Source organism: Martes martes (genome assembly GCF_963455335.1).
Source record: "Martes martes genome assembly, chromosome: 18".
In the NCBI taxonomy this organism is placed as follows: domain Eukaryota; kingdom Metazoa; phylum Chordata; class Mammalia; order Carnivora; family Mustelidae; genus Martes; species Martes martes.
This window is the reverse complement of record NC_137906.1, coordinates 14,950,832-14,973,567: the sequence shown is the minus strand read 5'-3', so window position 1 is coordinate 14,973,567 and position 22,736 is coordinate 14,950,832. Positions and strand designations below refer to the sequence as shown.

At 55.7% G+C, this 22,736-nt stretch overlaps 3 protein-coding genes across 4 annotated transcripts in view; 2 read left to right on the top strand and 1 right to left on the bottom strand.

Annotated features, from left to right (window-relative positions):
* Nucleotides 1–22,736, bottom strand: part of CHLSN (cholesin) — a 125,101-nt gene that overhangs the window by 59,974 nt on the left and 42,391 nt on the right. The gene's annotated exons all lie outside the window — the stretch shown is intronic.
* On the top strand, nt 792–11,124 carry LOC308359212 (uncharacterized protein). Its single transcript, XM_080830023.1, has 3 exons — nt 792–900; nt 2,788–2,882; nt 8,638–11,124. Exon 3 carries the CDS (start codon nt 8,654–8,656, stop codon nt 9,641–9,643), a length of 990 nt encoding a protein of 329 aa, XP_080686149.1. The 5' UTR covers nt 792–900; nt 2,788–2,882; nt 8,638–8,653; the 3' UTR covers nt 9,644–11,124.
* On the top strand, nt 16,739–21,349 carry GPER1 (G protein-coupled estrogen receptor 1). The gene is made up of 2 exons (XM_080830020.1): nt 16,739–16,980; nt 19,074–21,349. Exon 2 carries the CDS (start codon nt 19,396–19,398, stop codon nt 20,473–20,475), a length of 1,080 nt encoding a protein of 359 aa, XP_080686146.1. The 5' UTR covers nt 16,739–16,980; nt 19,074–19,395; the 3' UTR covers nt 20,476–21,349.

Below are 22,736 nucleotides of genomic sequence, written 5' to 3'. Positions count from 1 at the left end.
GTGCTGCACGCAACGTCCCCCAAGTGCTCCTCGATCTTACACAGAGCCAGCTGCCATGGGTGCAGACACGTTAAGGAGGGCTCTGTGTGCCATGTCTCCAGCCGGGGCTGGCCTGGGGACAGCCGCCGGGGAAGCCTCACCAGCCTCCAGGTCCATGCTGAGCTCCTGCTTCTTTTATGCAGGTCATCTCCTTCAGGGATCTGGGGCCCCCGGGCCACTTCCTCACTCCCCCAGGGCTCCGGACCATTCTCCCTCCGCGATTCTTACCTGCTCTGTGCCCAGCCCCTTGCCAGGGCACAGTGATCAGATGCGGATGACCCTTGCAGGTAACAGCGCCCTGACTCCGCCTGACCCCAACGGAGGCTCCGAACCCAGGACTGCAAGGCTGTGTGCTCAGGCCTCTGGCTTGCTGATCCACCCTGCTGCCGGAGGACAGCGGGCAGGGCCCGGTTGGGGTGGAGTGCACTAAGGGAAAGGCTTTGGGGGACTTTCCTTGGGCTACACAGGTTGGGAACACTTTTCCCTGTGTTATGGGTGGGGTTTTAGGTCCTATTTTAAGTTGCAGACGTTGCCTGCCTTCTGGGAGGGACCGTCTCGTGAACGGGCCAGTGTGTGGAGTCTGCAGGGAAACCGCTGGATGCCCACAGACCCCGGGAGGCAAGGCACACACCTCACTTTTTCTGTCTGTGAGGCAAAGCTACCTCTCTACGTGGGCCGAGCTGAATTTTTCTGAGTCACGTGGCCAAACCACACTCTGCTTAAAATGCAGTGTGTGTGGTTTCAACGACTTCAGCTGGATTCCTGTCTTCCGTACAGGAGCGACGGTCTGTGCCTGCCGTCCCTGTGAGCATAGAGCACAGGCAGGACTGGAGACGGACACGGCGTGCACGCCTCGCCCAGGTGAGCTGCTGGCCCTCTTGGCTTTCTCTCTCTTCCTGCCTCTGGGGGCCCCCGCCCTGGGGACTGTGGCCTGAGCGCGGGCTGATAGTGTGGGCTGAGGGTGATTTCACAGCTAAGCGCCATTTCTCTCCGAAAACGAAGGCTTCTTTATGCAATAGCTTGGCTCCAGTGAAAACGAAAATGAGATTTATTTTGCCAGCATTTCAACCTGCAAGTGATTGTGCAGAGCGCCCAGGTCCCCTCATAAGGAAAGACCCACAGCGGCTCTAGTTCTGTGTCCTGAGGACAGAGCTGGGAGAGGCCTATCAACTGTCCGCACGCACATCTGGGTGCTGACCAGAGCCGCCAGAGGCACACCCTCACAATGGCTCTCCATCCCAGGGTGCAACGGGAGAGGTTCCATTCTGGCAGAGGACAGCGAACGTCTTTCAGGAGGCACATCTGGAACATATAGGTTTCATGGGATATGAAGCCTGGGATGGGGGGCCCCTTTCCAGAACTGTGGCGGGGGGCGGGGCGGGGCACCCAGACCCTGCGGTGTTTCCGCCCAGAGGGAGGAGCCTAGGAAGGAAGGAAAGGCCTGAGTTTTCTAGGCAAGCAGGGCAGCCAGACTTCTGCACAAGGCATGCTTTGTGTTCAGGGCCACTCAGTATGGCATAGAAGGAAAGGGTCTCCGTGACCACCTGACTCCTCTCTGTAAGTGGAAAGGAACCACCCGAGTGCCCTCCACGTGCCACCTGGTCTGACAAAATCTTCCTAAAGGCGCTCAGGGGTGCCATGCTGCGGACACACACCCAGGAGCTCAATCATCTGTCCAAGACCACAGGCCTATGGAGTGAGACGTGGGGCTGTCCACCTCACAGAGGGGCTGCTGGGGCAGGGCAGCAATGGAAGCCCATGGAGCACAGCCCTCCAGGATCTCCGGTGACAGGGCTGGGCTCTGCACGTGCCCCTCAGTCAGGGCCCCGAGGAGGGTCAGGGCCGAGGAGGGTGGGGCTGGATGAAACAGCTGGGGACGGCGGGGCAGAGACTGCCGGGGAGGGGTCCGCAGGGCCATGTGGTGGCCAGGTGCTGTGGTCCAGAGCACGACGTGGCATCGCCACAGGGGCTGTGTGCAGGAGGACAGAAACGGCCGCCAACCTGGCCGTGCAGTGTGCTACAATACAGTGCCATGTAGTCCTGGGACCGGCACGAAGCAGTCTGCAAAAGGCCACAGAACAGCCACACCCTCCCATCCAGTGCAAGTGTGCACTCTGCCCCTTTCCCATCAGGCAGGACCACTGAGGACCCTGGTCGTGGTACAGCCCCTGCTTTCTGACAGAGAGCGCCCACTTCCTCAGACCCTCCTACAAATCACCCACCCAAACCCAAACCCTACAGCAGGCCCTGCTGGCGCGATGCTCCGTGGGGTGCACAGTCTTGCTCACCGTGCGAGGGGACAGCCTAGCCTGTCCTCAGAGGTTCTGGAGGTCCAGGGGCCAGGTGTTCTCGAGCTAAGGCACAGATGGCCCATGAGGACAGGACAGGGGCTCCTGGTGGCCAGGGCCAGGCTCCTCATAAGCACTCATTAAGTGTGCGGGGACAGGTGGATGGAGTGTGCATCTCTAGACCAGGGGTGGGTTTGCTGGAGTGCTGTTCCCTCAGGCTCAGCTTTGCAGGGGAACGGCTGCCCCAAGGGCACTGGGACGTGCTGGCAAAAACCTAGGCCCACAGAGCAGCCAGCGGACACAAATAGGCATCCCTAGGCCAGGAGACCCCCACCGTCTCTGCCCTCGGAACCATCTGAACCAGTGGGAAGCTTCTCATGGTGGTGGTCGGCGGGGAGGTGGGTCTGAAAAGAAGGGCCCTTGAGTACAGACAAGGGGCTCTCACTGTGTCCCTGAACAGCTGCTGAGAAGCCACAGGGACATCGGGGAGTGCGCTGTGTGTCAAGAGGAAGATCCCGTGAGCACCCAGAGTTCCGGAGCTCGGCCCTCACACAGGTAAGCCTCTCACCGTGGGCTCCGGGCTCTGACTTAACGCAGGGACACAAGATGTGTCCACGAAAGCTGCAGAGATGGCGGCAAGGCAGTCCCTGTCCAGGCAGGGATGTCCACAGTGTGAGGAACGGACTGCCCAGCACCGGGTCAGACAGGGAGCAGCTGTGTTTCCTGGAGGCATGTGCGTGCATGTAAGTGTGTCCAGGAGAGAAAGAGGTGGTCTCGGAAGACACAAAAGGAGCAAAGTGGAAACCTTTCCATCTTCACACTTCCGTGAAGTTATTTCCCCCAAAACCCATAGAAGACATTCAGAACGGCTCAGGTATTTGCACCTTAGGACCACCAGGAAGGAGAGGAGGGAGATGCCTGGTACCAGGTCCCCACGAACGCAGTATGGGTAAGCGGGGCCACACAGCTGGTCACACTCCCTTCCCAGCCCCCAGGTGGGGTCTAGAGGTGGGAGCCTGTGGCTGGCTCCCACACACCATCTGGCCTGAGTCTTGGGCGGTACCCTATGCCCAGTGTCCACGAAAGCTCGTGCTCCCCACACCACAGCACCGTAAAGCTGGCCAGGCTGGACAGCACAGGGCTTGGCCATGTATAGGCTGAACGGTGACTCATCAGGCCCACGGCTGCCTGTCGGCCAGGAGCACAGAAGACTGGAATGGAATGGAAACATTTACGCAGCCGAGACCAGAAGGCGCTAAAAAAGCCAAGTCCTGCCAGAGGGAGCGAGAGCGGGAAAGCTGGCCAAGAGGGAAAGGGGTTGGTGCCTTGGGACAGAGTAGGAAGGAATCCTCCCAAGGGGCAGGGACAAGAGGCAGTTTCCCTTCCCTGTGCTCCGTCCTATAACTCACTAGATGAATATGGAGCAGGGAGTGCGCCCACCACATTCTCATGCGCCTGCAACGTCAGGAGCTGGTGGTGGAGAGACAGCCATAGCCAGAGCTCGTGAGTGACAGGAGTCCTGGCGACAGTTGCCCACAGGTTCACATCTGAAACCGATGGGGCCATGGGGAGCCCCAGGCAGAGGGTCGTGCCGGCCAGGCTGAGGACGCTGCACAGTCACCAAGCAGAATCCTGACCTCAAAGGCTTATGCTCTTTCCATATAGAAAGAGTTTGCAAGCTTTTCTGGGATCACATGTGAAATGAGCCCAGAACTGGAAAGCACCCAGCAAAAAAGGACATCAAAACTTCAGAGACTCTGTAAGCATCCGCAATAGGGAGGTCCTAGCAACTAGAGTTGTTGCTCGTCCACGGGGATGACAAGAAGGGCCATGTGGATGCAGGAAAAACACTGAACCACCCACTGCTCAGTGCCTGAGCAGAGCTCCTAGGGACGTAAATGTGGGCCCGTAACACAGAACGTGTGAGGAGGGGCTGCTGGGAGAGGGCCCAGCGGAGCAAAGGCTGGATGGCCACCTAGGGCCCAGGGGGGCCAAGGGTGCACAAACCCTCAGGAAGCCGCCCCACACGCCCTTCCCACTCTGAAAGCCTATTTAAGGAGCTACAGCCACGAGCTGCTGTAAAGAACACAAAATTCTCAAGGCTCTGGCCTCGGAGAGCTCTCAGGGGACCCCAGAGCTGGACCCTGGCAGCCCTTTCGTGTGACTCAGAAGAGGGCCCCCAAAGCCCTGGTTCTTGGCCTGAAACTGGCACCAGAACAAGGTAGGGCTGTGCCTCAGAGGGTCAGGCTGGCTTCCAGGGGAATTTGGAGCCTCAGCTAAGACCCGTGCTGGAAAGCGTAGGCTCTGGCAGGGGACACAAAACATCACAGCCTCTCAGGAGAACACCGGCAGCCTCGCAAGTCTGACGCACACTTGCAGACACGAGCCCAGTGCCCCTCAGCAGCTGCACAGACCGAGACGGTGCAGCACACACGCACACAGTGGGACAGCACCTGGCCGGGAGGGAGGACACGCTGCCCTTCACGGTAGCACACACGGGCCTGCAGCACGCCACGCTCCGAGAGGCAGAGAGGACAAGTACCATAGGACACCACAGCCGCGTAGTCAAAGAAGTTAAAGCTATTTAAAAAGCAGACCAGGGCACCTGGGGGGCATAGTCAGCTAAGTCAGCTCCGACCCTTGGTTTCGGCTCAGGTCATGATCTCAGGGTCGTGAGACTGAGCCCCGCGTCGGGCTCCACACTCAGTGGGGAGTCTGCGGGAGACTCTTTCTCCCTCTCCCTCTGCCTCTCCCACGCTCGCACATGCCTTCTCTCTCTCTCTCTCAAATCAATCAATCTTACAGAAACAAGAACCAGTGAAAGGGTGGGAAGGGGGTCAGGCGAGGGCACAGATGGGAAACAGGAAGTGACTGACCCAGGGCCCTACTGCACTGCTGATGAGCTCGGGCTGATCATCAACATGTCACTATATCACAGCCACATGCCGCACACCGTATTATAACGTGAACCATGTCAAATTTACCAAATAAAATTCTTAAAAAAGCAAGACCTAGCAATCCCGCTCCTAAGTATTCACCCAAGAGAAAAAGTTTTCTGCTCACCTACAAGGAGCCATATGCTTGTATATAAAAACGTATACACAAATATTTCAAGTGGCTGGTTTGTAAGCACCCACACCTGGAAATGGCCCCCACGTCAGCGGAACGGCGGACGCGCGGCTGGGACGTGGCTCAGCGACAGCAAAGAGTGAGTTCTGCCTGTGCATCATGGGGGAGCCTCCGACGCCGGCCGCCCAGTGGGAACGTGCCAGACACAGAAGGCGCCACACACCCGGAGTCCGCTCCTGTGATGCCCTGGCAGTGTCCGAATGGGAGGGACAACAGTGCGGGGTTGCCTGGGGTGTGGCACAGGGACGGGCTAAGCACCGAGAAATGGCACAGAGGAATCTAGGGGGTGATGGACCCGTCTGTCCACTGTGCGTGGTGGCATTTACGTGACCAGATGCATCTGTGGTATACACCAAAAAGGGCAAGTTTTGTCGCAGGTACATTTTAAAAATGTACAGGTTCTTGGGCTGAACCATCAGGTTCCAATCTTGATGCCATCGTTACCTACTGGCTCACTGAACGAATGACCCCATTGCTCTGTAACGTGCTCACCTCCACCACAACGTGGGATTTCAACTGTCCCTACCTCCTGTGGAGAAGTACGGTTGGAGGAAATCATCCCATGTAAAGTGCTCCCCACAATGCGCAGCAGTGGTGAACACTCGGCTTGTCAGCGAAGGCCCCGACTCCCGCAAGCCCTGCCCCCCATCGCTCCCCTTTGGGGGTGAGCCTCCAGGGCTGGGGCGGGAGGCATAGGACTGTCAAGGCCAAAGAGAAGCCACAAACAGAGAAGAGACACAAAAGAGTCAGGGATGTGGGTGGGGGATTCACCGGAAGAGCCGTCATCACGGACAATTTCATGAGAAGGTATCTTCCACATTTTATTATCTTTCTGAATAAAACCCACAAGTGGTGGTGAGGGGAGGGCTGGCGGCCACCCGGCCTGGCAAAGGCTCAGGCCTGAGACAGAGTGGGTGGGGTGGGTGAGGCCGCCGCAGAGCCGGTGCGCTGGGAGAAGCTCCGTGCTCCTTGGGCCCAGAAGGGGGCAAAGCTGAGAGCCCACCGACCCTTCCCAGGCTGGCCGCTGCAAGGCCAGGGATTCGGAAGCGCATCAGGTCTCACCTGCTGGGATGCCTTCCCCTGGGTCCCAATCCTGAAGGCCAGCACCTAAAAGGTACTAGAAATCCACCCTTTGTCCACACCTTGGGGCAAAAGAATCACACGCCTGTGTTAAATACAGGAGAGGGAGCATGGCACCAGTGGCAAGGAGCAGCACCCTACTTTGTGTGCTGCTGGCACACGGGGACCAGTGCGCCCCAACCATCTTTGGGCGACTTCCTTTCCTTAAATGAGCCCAGTGCGCAGATGGAGGAGCTGGGACCAAGAACTCGGGTCAACAGGCGCTGTGAGCAGTGTCGACAGCAGCACACCCACTCCTGGCTGTGGGCCCACAGGTGCATGACCTCTCACCAGACAACTCACACAGCAGACAGAAGGGAGCATGAGGCTGGAGCTCACCCTACTCCAAAGAAGGCCCCTTGCCTCTGGAGAAAAGCACAGGATAAGGCAGGAAGCAGTTAACAAGCTGATGAGTCTGGGACCTTCTCTCAAGGCCAGATTTGGGGACGCACACCCTCTGTCCACCTGGCTGGGTGACCCAGAGCCTGGCTACCAAATCAGGTAACGGAGCTGACTGCTACAAGCCAGGGGCCTCTGACAATGAGCTCCCCCGAAACCACCAGCAGAGAGAGTATGGTTTGGCCCCAGGAAGTGCCCGGAACACTGGCCAGATGCAGAGATCAGACGCCGGCCCAGCCTAATGCTGTTTCCTGACCTGTGGTCAATGTTCACAAGATCTTCTTTCCAATTTGCCTTAATTAAAGAATAACATTCCAAATCACTTCCTCTCTGTCGGGTCACTATTCTTAATTTTGAAGGCATTCTGCGTCCTGGCAATCACTCATCACCTTCAGCAGCAGCAGATGGAAAATAGCGCAATTCCCTGCATCTCTCAGAGGATGCCAGCCAGACACGGACATGGAGAAATGTGTGCATTCAAGTCACCTCCGCAGGCCTGTGGGACAGACAGCCGCTGACATGCCAGAGAAGGCAAGCACATACTAGCCACCTCCACATGGTTTGCCCCGTGGCTGTCAGTCAGACCAGGACAATGCATCTGGGCACTGGGCGTGTCCAGGAAGGAGGGACGCCCATGACACCTCTGCATACGCAAGGGGTCACCTGTCAGACCCCCTGTGTGTGTAACAGGTGCTTCCAGATGCAAAGTCTGCTACTGAGATGGCTCTGGTGGTGGGTAGCCAGGAAGAGAGGCCATGCGCTTGTGCTCTCTCCTTCGGAAGTCCATGCTGGCAGTGTGCGATCACGCTGTGTGACTCTGCCAGCCGGGACCCAGGCTGCCCCCTGGGGAGAACACGAAAGCAGGCTGTGGGGCCAGGCCTACGCACAAGCATTCCACGAACATCAACTCTCCAATTTTAGCCCCTCAACCTCCTTTGAACAAGCAGCTACGCAATCTCCTGACTTCATGGGCTCTTTGGTTAAAACTGAAGGGGAGGATGTGTGTATATAGAAACCAAACAATTTCGGTGACAAAAGACCAGCCAGGAAGGCTGTGAGTCTGTACACATTGTGATTTAAAGCCCCAAGTCAGGACTTTACAGCTCAGCTCAAACCAATAGCTCCCAGTTGAAAGAGCGGGAAGGGCTGTGATCCTCAGGGCCAGCGTCCACACACGCCCCCTTTCCATCTCCACAGTCAACACAACAGACTGTGGGTCTCTGGGTCCAGAAGCTGGACAGTCACACACACACGTGTTGCAGAATGCAGATTCTGGCCGTTCCCCTGCCTGACGCTGAGGCCCTGAGTGAGCACGATGCCCAGGAGGCTCTAAATCTGGGTCCCGGAACTCCGCTCCCCGGCAGTCCTTCAGGAGATTGGGGCCCCTGGCGCACAAGGTTTAGCGGCGGGACTAAGACGTGACCTCATTCCAAGAAGCTGTCTCTCTTAAGAGCAGTAAGCTTTGTCCTGATGTCGGGGGAGGAGAGGCGGATGGGCACCCAGGCCCCTGCTCCAGAACCCCCACAGGGAAGCTGGCAGTCACACCAATCCCTGTTCCCACCCTCCTCGGGGGAGGCTCTCCTCCAGGCAGGCACCCCACCCCCGCCCTTCTCATGACCCCAGGGTGATGGCAGGTAAATAGCGTGGTATGCTTCCATTGCAGCTCGGACACAGTCGGGATGAGCTTGCACAACATGTCGTGGGTCCAGTACCCAAGTCGCGTGTCCACAGCAGTCGAGGACGTCATCGCTGCGCAGAGCATCGTCTCTAGGTGCCTGCATGTCTACATGGCTCTGGGGGTCCCGGTGAGCTTGGCGGCTGGGCTCTTCAACCTGACCACCTTCATCAAGGGCCGCGCCAGGTGGGGCAGCCTGGACGCATTCCTCTTGGACCTCACAATCACCAATGTGTTGGTGACACTGCTGTCCCTCACCGCCATCAGCCGGCCAGACTACATGGTCGCCACCAACCTGAGCTGTGCCACCCTCTCCTTCCTGGCCAACGTCTGCTACTTCAACGCGCAGTACGTGCAGCTGGTGATGCTCTTTGCGTTCCTGCTGCAGGGCTCTGCGCCCTGCCTGCCCGTGGCCACCAAGGCGGCCCAGAGGCCCGCGGAGAGCCTGGTCGTCATCGGGGGCTGTGCCTTCTGCAGCTCCCTGGGACTGACAGCCCTGCTGGGCACATCTGGGGAGCTGTCCAGAACCACCCTGTGCCAGGTGGACCCGCTGACCACCTGGCCCGAGTATGAAATCGTCAAGGTCAGCCTGGGCTTCGGGCTGGCCCTTGTCTTGAAGCTGGCGTTCTTCATCCTGCTCGTTGTCCAGCTGGCCTGGCGGGCGGCCCCTCCCCAGAGGGATGCGGCCTCCGCTCCCTGCCTTGTGCTTGCCATGGCCCTGACCACGTTTGCCTGCCGCCTCCTCTACAACATTGCACTCCTGCAGCGGACCCGGCTGAAGCTGCAGAGGGACATTGGCTCCCCTAGGGACGAGCTGCTCATGAACCTGGCAGAGCTGGTCCTGTTTGGGGAGAGCTGCGTGAATTCCCTGGCCATCCTGTTCCTCCACAGGCCTTGCAGGCTGGCACTGCTGAGCCTTCCAGAGCGCCTCACCCAACGGTGCAGGAAGGCAGAGCCCAGCGACACCTTCTCCTTAAAGAGAGTCGGCGGTTAAGGCAGGGCTCAGCCTGCAGTGGACGAGCAAGCCGGACAAGTGAGGGGGTCTTCCTGGCAGGGAGGGGACAGGACCATCTGTTGAAACTCCAGTCTGCATGGTGAGCACCAACGGGCGGGACTGGATCGTCTGGAAGACATGGCAAACCAGCTGCCTGGCATGCGGCTCCACACCCTGGATCAAAGCAAAGGCTTGCAGCTAAAGGAAACCCTGCAAATCAAGGGTGCCGCGACTGTGGGGGCCAAAGCTGGCCAGACACAGGGCCGACTGGGTGGAGATGTCCTACATGCTGGTGGGCAATTCCGTGAGCCTGAGTTGGCATCCTTCTCTGCCCCTTTCCAGCCAGACGACAATCTTGAAAATAAACACATTGTTCAAATAACTTTGGGGCCATATTATAATCTAGCCCTAAAGGGTCGTTAACTGGTTAACCTTTAACACTGCCAGAGAGTCTGGACCACAGACATACTGCTGAGTGCGAAGGAGCTCGGATTTATCTCTGTAAGTGTACCATCCTCACTGGAGGTCTGAGAGTATCACCCACACGCTGATCAAGTGTCACACGGTGCTCCTGGCTCCCTACCAGGTGATCAAGTGTCACATGGTGCTCCCGGCTCCCTGCGACCTGGCAGGTGGTTGGTGCCCGCCATAAGGTACCAAACATAAAATACGAAGTTCAGTACTTAATCTTAATGCAGAATTCACACTTAACAATTCTTGCTAGATTTACATTAAGATTTTCTTGGTCGAATAGAGAAAGGAGGTGTGGAAGGGAAAGGGGTCTCTGGTTGTGGGAATCTATACCTTTGACAGCTTTGGTTTTTTATGAAAACCTCTTGAGAGCAGTTTTAGGGTCACAATAAAATTAAAAGGAATGAAGAGGTTCCCTCCATGCCCTGCCCCCACACTGACGTCCCCCCGATGGAGTGCCTGTCACAAGTGATGGATCTCCACTGACATATCGTTGTCACGCCGAGTCCACAGTTCACATCTGAGCTAACTCCTGGCGCTGGACATTCCATGGTTCCGATGGGTTTATGCGGACACACAGCCTTCGTTACGGCGTCACAGAGGACCCACTGCCTGAAAAGCCCCCGTGCTCTGTCCCTTCATCCCTGCCCCTGGGTCTGGGCCCCCACCCATCTTTACTGTCCCCACAGCCCTGCTTTTTCCAGAACGCCCTGCAGCTGGCATCCCACAGTCCGGAGCCAGCTCACACTGGCTTCTGTCACTTGGGAACATGCATGTCAAGTTCCTCCATGCCTTGGTAGCTGGTTTCTTTTTAGGGCTAATACTCTGTTGTCTGCATAGCTTCTATTTTAATGACTATTTTATGTTATTCTGCAAACTACAGGACAAAAACTTGCCTCTTCGATGTTGATACATCCGCATTATTTCTTTGGAAAAAAAAGAATTTGGATTACATTGTTAAGTAGCTTCTGTAAAACACCATTAAAATACTAAATGCTTTAAAAACCCGCTCCCTTCTGTTTCTGCTCCTCTGTGTGCTCACACACTCCAGGAGCCTTGGCCCTGGACCACGGGCAGGCGCAAGGCCCGCAGGGGCTGGCAGGGCGCACAAAGGACGGAGCTGGGAGCATCTGGAAGTCAGTGCGCTCCCTTCCGCCAGGAGGGTCAAGCAGGACAAGTGGCATCAGGACTGACATGTCAAGGCTGCTCCTTCACACATGATAGAGTAATTTTTACTAGATACTGGATGTCATGAATTTCCCTTGCTGGGTGTTAAATTTCACTCTCATTTTTTTTAAAAAGATTTTATTTATTTGAGAGAAAGAGCAAGCGAAAGAGAGAGAGAGAAAGAACATGAGTGGTGAGGAGCAGCAGAGGGAGAGGGAGAAGCGGGCTCCCTGACACGGGCCTCAATCCCCGGACCCTAGGATCATGCCTGGAGCCGAAGGCAGATGCTTCACCAACTGAGCCCCCCAGGCGCCCCTACTCTCTTCTCTTGAAGAGTACTGACATTTACTCTGGCAGACACCTTGTTCCCTGCGGATCCGTGGGATTCTCTGGAGAGTTGTGTTTAAGCTTTGTTAGTCAGGGTCTGGTGTGTCCCATTCTGGGGTCTCTCCCCGTTGTCACAAATGCTCAGAAACATCTCTGGTCTGACCAGGTGGAATGAGTATGTGGCCCAGGCCTATGTAAACTCTGGGAGTTATTTGGCTTGGAGCTGGCCTGTAGTTGTTCTCATTCCGGCCTTGACTGTTCCCACCAGGCACGTACAGGTTCAGATCTCTGCACCTCGGGAGCTCTTTTTTGACATGGCTCCCTGTCTCCAGCCCCATCTCCTGCCATTCCAGCTCCTTTGGCCTCCCAGAAACCTAATCCCATCCCCTCGATGTGGTCTGGTCACCCGAGCTGCTCAGATCCCTTCCTGCCCCCGGACAAGGGGGCTCACTGTGCCTCCTTCCTTCTCTCTGAGACCAAGAGCCTACACTGCCCACTGCCCCAGTGTCTGGAAACAGCTGTGTCCTCTATCTTATCCAGCTTTTAATGGTTTATGGCAAGTTCCCTGACGTTACTCATTTATGGCCAGAAGTGGAAGGATCTAAATTAATGTATAAATATACAATAATAGAAGCCAACAGCCTGCTAGTTTTAGAACAGAAGGAGGGGTTAGGCTCACATGTGCTCAGGCTCCTCTAAGAAATGGCCAACTCAGGCTGGGACAGCAAACACGTAAGCCAAGCCCGGAGCATCTGATCCCACTGAGTTTCTCAGTATTTTGGCTAAAGGAATAGTTTTAGAACTCAACCACAGGAATGTAAATCGGTGGTTCTCAAACTTTCTTTTTTGAGCCACAGGATCCTTTCTTTAAACAAATCCTATGAGGAAGCCCAGTGTCTGAGACACTAAAAGGTACCATGGCAATGGGAGAGGAGGTGGGGAAACCCGACCCAAGAGCACCAAGGCGCCCCCGGCCCCCACCACCAGCCCTGCATGGGTCTCGTCTGTTCATCCCTTGCCCTGGGACGGACAGGACACACTGAGAACAGGAGCTCCTCAAGGACCAAGCCGAGAGAAAGGTCAAGAGCCACAGAGGAGAAAACACACAGAACTGTGGTTTTCCAGCGTGGGGGGTTGCTTTAGCCCAGAAGGTGCCCACGAAACCTCGATTTGAAAAAGATGGCTCAGAACAAAGAGGGTGGAGGGTGAGGGGCAGCCACTTCCTGAGGCTCCCAGCCTCTCCCTGAGGACCCAGGCCACCAGCCTGGCATTCTAGAACATGCCACCCACAAACAGCCCTCCCTGGGGCAGAGCCTGGTAGGCACCATCTGACTGAGCTTCTGTGGGCCACATACACGGCATTCTGGGTGCCACTGGCACACCGCTCTCAGAAAATTAGAGGAAATGTCCAGAAAGCTCCAGGCAACGGCTGAGAGGAGCCCAGCTGTCCAAAAAGTCAACACCGGCGAAGCCACAGGGACGGCTCCTTTATGGTGTCATAAAATACCCCCAGGGTGAGTGGGCATGAAGGTGCCTCTGATGTCGGAAAGAAGCTGCACCCTCAACATCCCGTCCCGTAATGGAAGGGGCCAGACAGTGGGTCTGCAGAAGGTCCGTCCGCTTTCTCTAGGGAACAGCTTTGGACAGTGTAGACAGCGGCGGTTTGGCACTCTACGGTCTGGACACACAGCTCTGCACACACACGGAACTGCCACTTGGGTCTCACTGACTGGTAGCCCCAGAGAGGACAGGAGGACACCACCAATGCGTCCACTCCTGCCAACACAGGCTCCAGGCTGAGTCTCCAGAGCAGAGCTCATCTGGAAGGAAGTGCCTGGTGGTCGCTCCTCCGCTCCCTGGGCCAGCTTCCTGGGCCACACACACATACACACTCAGAATCAGAGGCTCTGACACTCGGTCCCGGCCAACGGCTACCCAATGGGGGCCCAGAGTATCCCCAACAGCACATACCTCTGCATGCCACCCTGCAGCCGATGAAGACGGTGCAGGACGTCCATCCACACTCTTCCCCTAACTGGGCCCTGGCCTCTGTTTTTATAGCAGGTGGTGCTGGCCTGAATGCTTGGGGGCCTGTGAGCACAAAGCACACAAAAGCCCCCAAGGGCTTTATAAGGGTCACAAACAATGCAGGGAAAGGGCTCTCTGCCTCCCCCCACTCAGGATAATCAAGAGAAAACACATGAGAGGCTGAGTGTGCAGGGTGGCCTCTCAAGAGCAGGCGCACCCACGGTGCCTGTGAGCTTCCCCCCATAAGCACCACATAGGCCACAACGTGTTTCCCAGTGCTGGCGGACTCCGAAGCGCAGCTGCCACAGCACTTGGGGTCTCAGCCATGAGCCGAATCCTGCCAACGAGCCTACAAACATCGGGACTGAGCTTCTCTCTCCCTGCGATGCACCCAGAGGAAACAGGGGCCTGGCTGCCCGGGACTCCGCTTGCGTCTTGCTGACCAGGCCATCCTGGTAAAGGGTGGCACACGCAAGTGCTGTGGGCACATGGCCCCGCCCGAGGACAAGGATGCAGGGCGGGTGTCCTGGTGTTCATAGCTCCTCTATGGGCATCACGTAGCACCCCCACTCTACCGAGGGCCCCAGGGTGGCTGACTGCAGAGGGAGAAGATGGGAACCTGGCAGTTCCGGGCTTGCTCCCACTGGGGTAATATGTGTCTCACCATAGGGGTCCCTCTGCAGCCAGGGGGACAATTCTTTGCTACAGAAGAGCAGGGGTGGCAGGGATGGGGGACACAGCACCAGGCCTGGAGGAACTGGAAATGAGGGTAAGGGTTCTTTCTGGTGGGGCCCTCACTCAGGCAGACCTCCTGGCTTTACCGCATGTCTGTTCTTTATGTCTACCTGTTACCAGACTACATCTGCAAATTTAACTAAATGAACGCCAAGCAGACCAGACTCCCTTTGAAGTTTCCCCATCATCTGATTCTGGGGATGGATAAAAATCTGTAAAGAAGTCCAATTCAGCCTCAAGACAACCTTGTTACAAGGGGATTGGCCATGTGGGAAGCTCTCAGTGCAATGACAAGGACCGTGGGCCAGAGTCAGTCAGACCGAGGCCTGGCCAAAGGCACCTGAGCTCAGGCTCCTCACCTGTATGGCAGGGACAGGACCAGCCCCCACCTGCCAGGATGCTTAGTGAGGGCTACATGAGCCATGGGTATAATGTGGTCAGCAAACAGAGCCTGGCATGAGTAAACGCCCACTGGAGGGTAGATTTTAACATCGAAAGGAGGTCGTTCTGCTCTACAGAGACATCCGTAAGATGTTCCCATCCCTGATGCACGCAAACATCAGCTCGGGTTTGGGGACTGAAATCCCCAAGGCAGGGTCCTGTCGTGTGAGGGCTGACAGGTTAATAGCCACCCAGGGCCACCAGCCGGCAGCCCTCATGAGCCGATGGCAAGCCTTCTGCACGAGGCCGGCATGCCAGCCATAGCGCTGGGAACTCAGCGGGAGCTGCAGGGATAGTGCGCCGGGAGCCACGGGAAGCACCTCCTCAGCCACCGGGACCGGAGGGGCCACGGGCCTTGGGCTGGGGCGAGTGGGCAGTGGCTATTTTTACGTGATATGTCTTGGCTATTTCAAGGTTTGGATTTTTATTTATTTTTTTAGCACAACAGGAAGTTATACTTTCTCATGACTCATTTCTTTCAAAATGGTGTCCTCAGGCATCGTAAGTGCTGGACTTGTTGGGAGTCTGTGGCTGTCCACGGTAGGTGTGAGATCACACCGGCCTCATCCACGTTACCAAGTCATTCAGAATTTGAAGAATTACAGATTAGATTTATGTCTGGATTCTAAAGCTGGAAAGGACACTGAATGTTAGTAAGTTTCCATAAAAAACTCAACATAGTATTTTCTGTTGAAATACATGTATATTAAACACAAATCTGAAAGATGTTAGATTATTACCATTCAGAATACCTTCAAGCGTTTGAAACAGGCTCCTGACAAAACAGAAAGCTTGCAGGGAAGCCACCTGGCGGTCTTTAGGGCCCATCACCAGAGGGGGACCCTGCGGCCGCCATGCCCTCGTCCAATCGGACGCCTCTGCTCCAAGCCCAGAACCAGCCTCTGTCCTTAGGGAGGAGCACGCACTGGCCTCCGTGCTGCCAACGCCACAGCCATGTGCTTTATTCACACTCAAGTCACCCAAAAGATCATGCTCAGGTCAATCCCACAGCTTCAAAAAACTCAGAAAGTAAAAGGTCACCAAGAGGAAAGCATGAGATCGATTAAAATGTGACGTCCACAAACACTGCACAACTTGGCGCGAGCAGCCAGGGTGCGGCCAGTCCTACAGACCTCAACAGACCTGATGTGCATGTACCTGGGAACTGGGGCGACTCTGCCGGCCTTTCCCTGAGCCGATGGTGAACCCAACCACCGGCTGGGGTGGGGGTGGTGGGCAGGAGACAGCAGCTACCTGCAAGATGGTCAGGCATTGGCTGGGGGGGGGGGTAGGGGGGGTCCAGGGACTGGGACAGAATTCACCCTGACTGCAGAAGGGCCACGGCTGTGGCAAGGAGGAGGAGGAGGGCCTCTTGGGTGGGTCACTGACTCCTGCGGGACAAGGGCACTCTGGCGATTTCAGGAGAAAGCGAGAGCTGAGACAGGCTAACACTGAGAGCAGAAAAACAACTCTGACTCCTAATGTACTTGCCCCAAATACCTGTTATCTCTTGGGTTTAAATTTCTTTCTGGAAATGCTTTTGTGAAAGTTCTAGGTTCGACTCTCCAAGTATAATTAGTACAATCCCCTCTCGGCTTAGGAAATCTAGTGCCTCGTTTTAAAAACAAGCAAGACCATTTCGGTTCCAGCAAATGACGATGGGTTATCATCTGAAAGGTACACAAGAACTACTTACAATGATTTCACACTCTAAAAAAATTGTATCAGTGGGTGAAGAAAAGCAGGTGAGTCTGGAAACATCCATAACAATGTGCAGTGGGACTGAGTTCATCGCCACAGTGTGGGAGAAAAAAGGCCAGCAAAAAAATGGTTAATGCTGGCCTTCTCGGAGGCCGTCTAGCGGTGCAGAGCACAATGGGCGGCCCTGGGAAGCCTATAAAGCCTGCAGTGCCCGGGTGTCCTGGTGTCCAGCGCGATGACGGAGCGATGATGGGCATTCTGGTGGGTCAGCCTCGTGCACCAGGCTTCCCGTCCCAGGACCACCGCTCTGGCACCCTTCGACGGGCGGAAGCAAGTCCAGAATCACCACTGCCTGAGCGAGAGCTGCCGCTGCGCCTCCAGCCGGCCCTGAGCACAGTCGCTGAGGCTGGCTGACAAGCCCTCCGAGGGACAGGGGAAGGGTCTGCTCCAAACTGGCTGCAGTGCAGGTAAGCTCCGTCCTGGGTTCCTGGTTCTGCGTTAGGGTCGGTGCCACCACGGGACCACCGGGCAGACCTGGCTCAGTGGTCTCATGTAAGGTGCAGCAGACGTGGGCACGCAGGCCACCCTCTGGTGAGAGGGCCATTGAGGCTATAGCCCTTCTCCTCCATGTAAGGACCCAGATGGGGCTCTAACAATCTCAGCGCGACTACAGCCGGGGAGGCTAAGCACAAAGGTTCTTTCTATAGTGCATGCCGAAACTAATATGCAGTATTCTGTCGTATTTCGTTCAAGCCAGGGGCTGTCTCACGTTAGGACAGTCAGATGGCTCTGTCTACAGCATCATGTCTCACTCAATGAAAATGCTCGCCCAAGCCACACGTCTGGGCGGATTAGTATTCCTTCACGAAGACACATACCCAGTAGATTTGACAAATGTGGCTTTAGTTTTCTAGAACTAGACAAGCAGTGGAAACATGAAACAAAATGATACGAAACTGTTTCATGCTCATCTTTAAAAATTCATGGTCAACTCTCAGGAGGGTGCTGTGGAGGTAGAAAACCCACGCTACTTTCTGAGTCTGTTCTAGGCTACTATGAAAGTAACGGTATTTGCCAAGGATCAAAAGACTCGTGTACATGGGAAAGAGGTGGCAGACTCGCTTTAAAACTCTTTCCACACAGCCTATCTTGACGAGCACTGAGGAGGAAGAGTGTGCGCTGTGAGCGCCTTCACCTTCAAGCCTTCCTCTGGAAGCATCGAAAACAGCCCCGAGTTTCCACATTTAGAGAGCAAAACAAGCACTTGGAGCACTTTTTGCAAAGAAATTAAAAACAGAGGCTTTTACCGTTACAGATAGTATCTGGAAATGATGACATCTATGTGGTTCAAATTGGTATTATCTACTAGAGATGAGTAAAAAATGCAAAATAAGTAATAAACTTATTCAACCCCAGCTAAGTAAAGCTAACTGAATACTTTTTAAATCGTAACTGACCCTAAGGCTGCGACTTACGTTTTTTTGCCCCCCCCCTTTTTAAAAGCAGTATTTTCAAGCAGTAGTTCAATAAATGTCTAGTCTGGTTTGGCAACACTTCAGAAATGAGTCCTAATGATCTCACAGTGTAAAACAAGAACTCTCAACAGAAAACAATTCAAGTCCATTTTAACGTGCCAGGCCGGCTTCCTTGGGGCTTCTCGTCATCTGCAGCAGGCCCCCACCCACCCCCTCAATGCAAGGGCACCCCTCCCCAGCTGCCCAACAAACCCTGGCTGACTTGTCTATTGAGACCACAGACAAGCCAGGTTGTGGTGGAGGGCCCCAGAGGCTAGACCTGTCGGCAGCAAAGGTCTAAAGGGCTTTGCTTAGGATTTTGTTTTTTTCTTTTGTACCCAGCTTCTAGGTTACAAACATTACAAAAATAAATTAGACTTTATAATAATTTATGAAAACATTGGGTAAATATTATCTACTAAGGCAAGTACCATTTTTATTATGTTTTCTCTTTCATTTCATATCATGAAAGAAGTTTCATTTGGGGCACCCAAGCTTAGGTTAGCAAAAGAAACAAAAAACAAAACCAGATTTCTTTTATCTATTTTACTGTAAGAGATTCTGCTTAAGCAATTTCCACAAAGCATTCCGGGCCCACTATCTTCAGAGAAGCTGGGTTTTTCCCTTCCCATCTCAGCTCTCTTTCTAACAGCTGCTGAAATAAATTTTATTTCCTCTGCTGGCAAACAGTACTTTTCCTGAGATTTCCATACCCAACATCCATGTTACTTCATAAGCCTGCTATTCAACTATTTTAAAAAATAGGCGTCCACTGCGCGTTAGGATGACTCACAGTCCAGGCTCCGGTCAGACTGAGCGGCCGGGAGCCCTGGGGACAGAATGTGGGGCATTTTCTACACTTAATTCTTCTCCCTCAGCTCAGTGACAACCACCTCTTCAAGACGCTAAGGACCTCAAGTCCTGGCCCTCCCTGCACACTCACGTGCCTGCCGTCCCCATGGCCATTGGCCGCAGAGACCGTCCTCGCCAGGAAGCCCTAAAGACTTGAACCAAAGCCTGACTCCTCTTCCATCTGCTTCTCTCAGGTGCACAGGTAGTGGCGCCACCCCGCGCGTGGAACACGGCAGCTGACACCAAGCTGACGGCAAGCCAGGGTGCCGCCCGCTGTGTGGATATGGACCACCTTCTCAGATTGCTCAGCTTTCTGCAAAACGGACCCATGCTGCTTGCAGTGGTGCCCTCGATGACTTCCGCTCTTACAGGCATCTGGCTCACTTCAAAGAGCGTCACCTTTCTTTCTAGAGATGGAGCTTTCGTTTAAGTCAGATTTCTGGTAGCTGAGCAGCAAACCTTGAAAGGTGTGCCTCTGGGGACACGGACGTGACTTCCCCAGTGCCACTCCCTGGCATGGAGACGCACCCAGGTGCCTCCAACAGCACCCCCCTGGAGCTCAACCTGTCCCATGCGCTCACTGGCACCGTCCTGGCTAACCAGACGGGCGAGCTCTCTGAGCACCAGCAGTATGTGATCGGGCTTTTCCTGTCCTGCCTATACACCATCTTCCTCTTCCCCATTGGCTTTGTGGGGAACATCCTGATACTGGTGGTGAACATCAGCTTCCGGGAGAAGATGACGATCCCAGACTTGTACTTCATCAACCTGGCAGCAGCTGACCTCATCCTGGTGGCTGACTCCCTGATCGAGGTGTTCAACCTGGACGAGCAGTACTATGACATTGCCGTGCTGTGCACCTTTATGTCGCTCTTCCTGCAGATCAACATGTACAGCAGTGTCTTCTTCCTCACGTGGATGAGCTTTGACCGGTACATCGCCCTGGCCAAGGCCATGCGGTCCAGCCTGTTCCGCACCAAGCACCACGCCCGGCTCAGCTGTGGCCTCATCTGGATGGCGTCTGTCTCGGCCACACTGGTGCCCTTCACCGCGGTGCACCTGCAGCACACAGAGGAGGTCTGCTTCTGCTTCGCAGACGTCAAGGAGATCCAGTGGCTGGAAGTGACCTTGGGGTTCGTCATCCCCTTCGCCATCATCGGCCTGTGCTACTCACTCATTGTGCGCGTGCTCGTCAAGGCTCACAAGCACCGAGGCCTGCGCCCCAGGCGGCAGAAAGCCCTGCGCATGATCTTCGCGGTGGTCCTTGTGTTCTTCATCTGCTGGCTGCCGGAGAACGTCTTCATCAGCGTCCACCTCCTGCAGCGCAGCCCACCGGGAGCCGCCCCCTGCACGCAGTCCTTCCGCCACGCCTACCCGCTGACGGGCCATATTGTCAACCTGGCAGCTTTCTCCAACAGCTGCCTGAACCCCCTCATCTACAGCTTTCTGGGAGAGACTTTTCGGGACAAACTGAGAATGTACATTGAGCAGAAAACCAACATGTCAGCTCTAAACCGCTTCTGCCACGCTGCCCTGAAGGCGGTCCTTCCGGACAGCACGGAGCCGTCGGACGTGAGGTTCAGCAGCGCTGTGTAGAGGCGGCGGGGCTGTACCCACAGGGACCCCACCCTGGGTCACCCCCAGGGCAAGGTGGGAGGAACAGCTGGGCCACACTGCGCTCTGAGCCCAGTCAGAAGAGGCTGGCCCACCCGTGCCCCAGCTGCGGGCACACCTGGGCTCTGAAGAGCCCTCACTGCAAGCCACCTTGACCTTGGGCCGAGTACACAGCACTGGGACTCCCCACCCACACTCACAGCTTCAGGGCATGGGATTGGCATGAGCTGGTGTAGGGATGGGGACCAGCGTGAACTTGCAGTCCACTCTGCACACACTGTGTCCCACAGCAAATGACATTTCCCATGTTGGCCAGTGCAAGCAAAACAAAGGGGACATTTTGGAGAAGAGACCTTAGTTTCAAGGTCCGTCTCCCATAAATCTGCCATCCTCGGGAAAAATGAATGCTGCAGACAGAACGCACTCAGCAGACCTGAACTGGAAACTGTGGACCATCCTCCTCGTCTGTGGCTTACGGTTTACTGGGCATACTAACAAGTGCCCTCGAGTCAGAGAGGAAGGGAGAAGTGCTTCTTCTTCTTCACACACACACCCCTTAGGGTGGCCCTGCCGACAGCGGCCACATGACTCGGAGCACTTCTGCAACCAGAAGCCCCGCTGCTGTCTGAGTCGCCGGCCCTCTGCTGTCTGTTCCTGGGCATCTCTGCACCTACACCATCAGGGAAGGAGACCATGGGGTTATGGGCTGGGGAGCCAGCACGTGTGGGAGAAAGTTGGCCTCTGAGAACAACAGTGGGGACGATGATGGCAATGTAAACAGTCCTCCTTAAAATGTACAAAAGAAAAACTAGTGACTGCTAGGAACGTCCAGCCCTTCTCAATAAAACATAGCCATGTCCTGATTCTCAGTTCTCTGAGTTGTTCGGGGTGGGGGGTGGGGCAGTCCTTGAGCCTCGGCAGCAACACCAGTCTTTCCTCACAAGGGCACCCCTGTCCCTGGTGTCACAGGCTCATGACCCAGCCAGCACTCCCTCCCAGGGCCAACATCTAAACCCCATCACCCACACACACCTGGCATCTCCAGGGCGTCTGATGCTCAGCTGCACAAGCTCCGGGTGTCAGAGCAAACATTCCTGGGAGCGCACCACGTGCCCTGGCTCTTCTGGAAGGCTCTGTGCTCAGCATCAGGCACGGTGTCTGCAGTAGCTCAGAGTGCTCACAAGGCAGCTGGGGAGGCAGAGGGGGCTTCTGTCCTCTAATGCACGGGAGCCGGGGGTCCGGCCCTCCAATGTGGGCTGGGGTTAGGGACCCCTGGCCTCCTTATGGTTTGAGACTGGGGAGCCCTGGCCTCCAATGTGGACTGAGAGTGGGGACCCCTGGCCTCCAATGTGGACTGAGAGTGGGGACCCCTGACCTCCACTGTGGACTGAGAGTGGGGAGCCCTGGCCTCCAATGTGGGCTGAGAGTGGGGACCCCTGGCCTCCAATGTGGGCTAAAAGTGGGGAGCCCTGGCCTCTAATGTGAGCTGAGTGGGGACCCCTGGCCTCCAATGTGGACTGAGAGTGGGGACCCCTGGCCTCCACTGTGGGCTGAGACTGGGAGCCCTGGCCTCCACTGTGGGCTGAGACTGGGAGCCCTGGCCTCCACTGTGGACTGAGACTGGGGATCCCTGGCCTCCAATGTGGCATGAGAGTGGGGACCCCTAGCCTCCAATGTGGACTGAGACTGGGGACCCCTAGCCTCCAATGTGGACTGAGACTGGGGACCCCTGGCCTCCACTGTGGGTGGAGAGTGGTACCCCTGGCCTCCAGTGGGGACTGAGTGTGGGGACCGCTGGCCTCCAATGTGGGTGGAGAGTGGTACCCCTGGCCTCCAGTGGGGACCCCTGGCCTCCAATGTGGGCTAGGGCAGGAAAAACGTGAGCCCCATCCCTCCTGCCACTCCACTCAGGGGGCCCATCTCCCCAGAAGACAGGGGTCCTCAAGGATGTTCACACAGGCAGGGCTTCCTGCGGGGGAGGCGAAACAATGTTTAGGTGATAGGGTGACAGGGAAATAAGCCATTTGAAGTTTCAGTGGTTTTTATGGGTGCAAATCTCTAAGAAAGAGGGTATCTTTCCCAAGTAAATATTTGCATTGCCCAACTGTGACCTTGCAGAAATGCCATCTCTAGCACCCAAGTCCCACTTCAGACTCACTTGCTAAATAAACATCCCCGTTGCAGGCCCGGAAAACCACCCAACCGCTGAGGACAGTTCCCATGCTCCAGCGGCTCTGGTGTGG

Bases quoted from the DNA above. Each gene is read 5' to 3' on its own strand.
- GPER1 (XM_080830020.1), top strand. From the start codon at position 19,396: ATGGAGACGCACCCAGGTGCCTCCAACAGCACCCCCCTGGAGCTCAAC.
- LOC308359212 (XM_080830023.1), top strand. From the start codon at position 8,654: ATGAGCTTGCACAACATGTCGTGGGTCCAGTACCCAAGTCGCGTGTCC.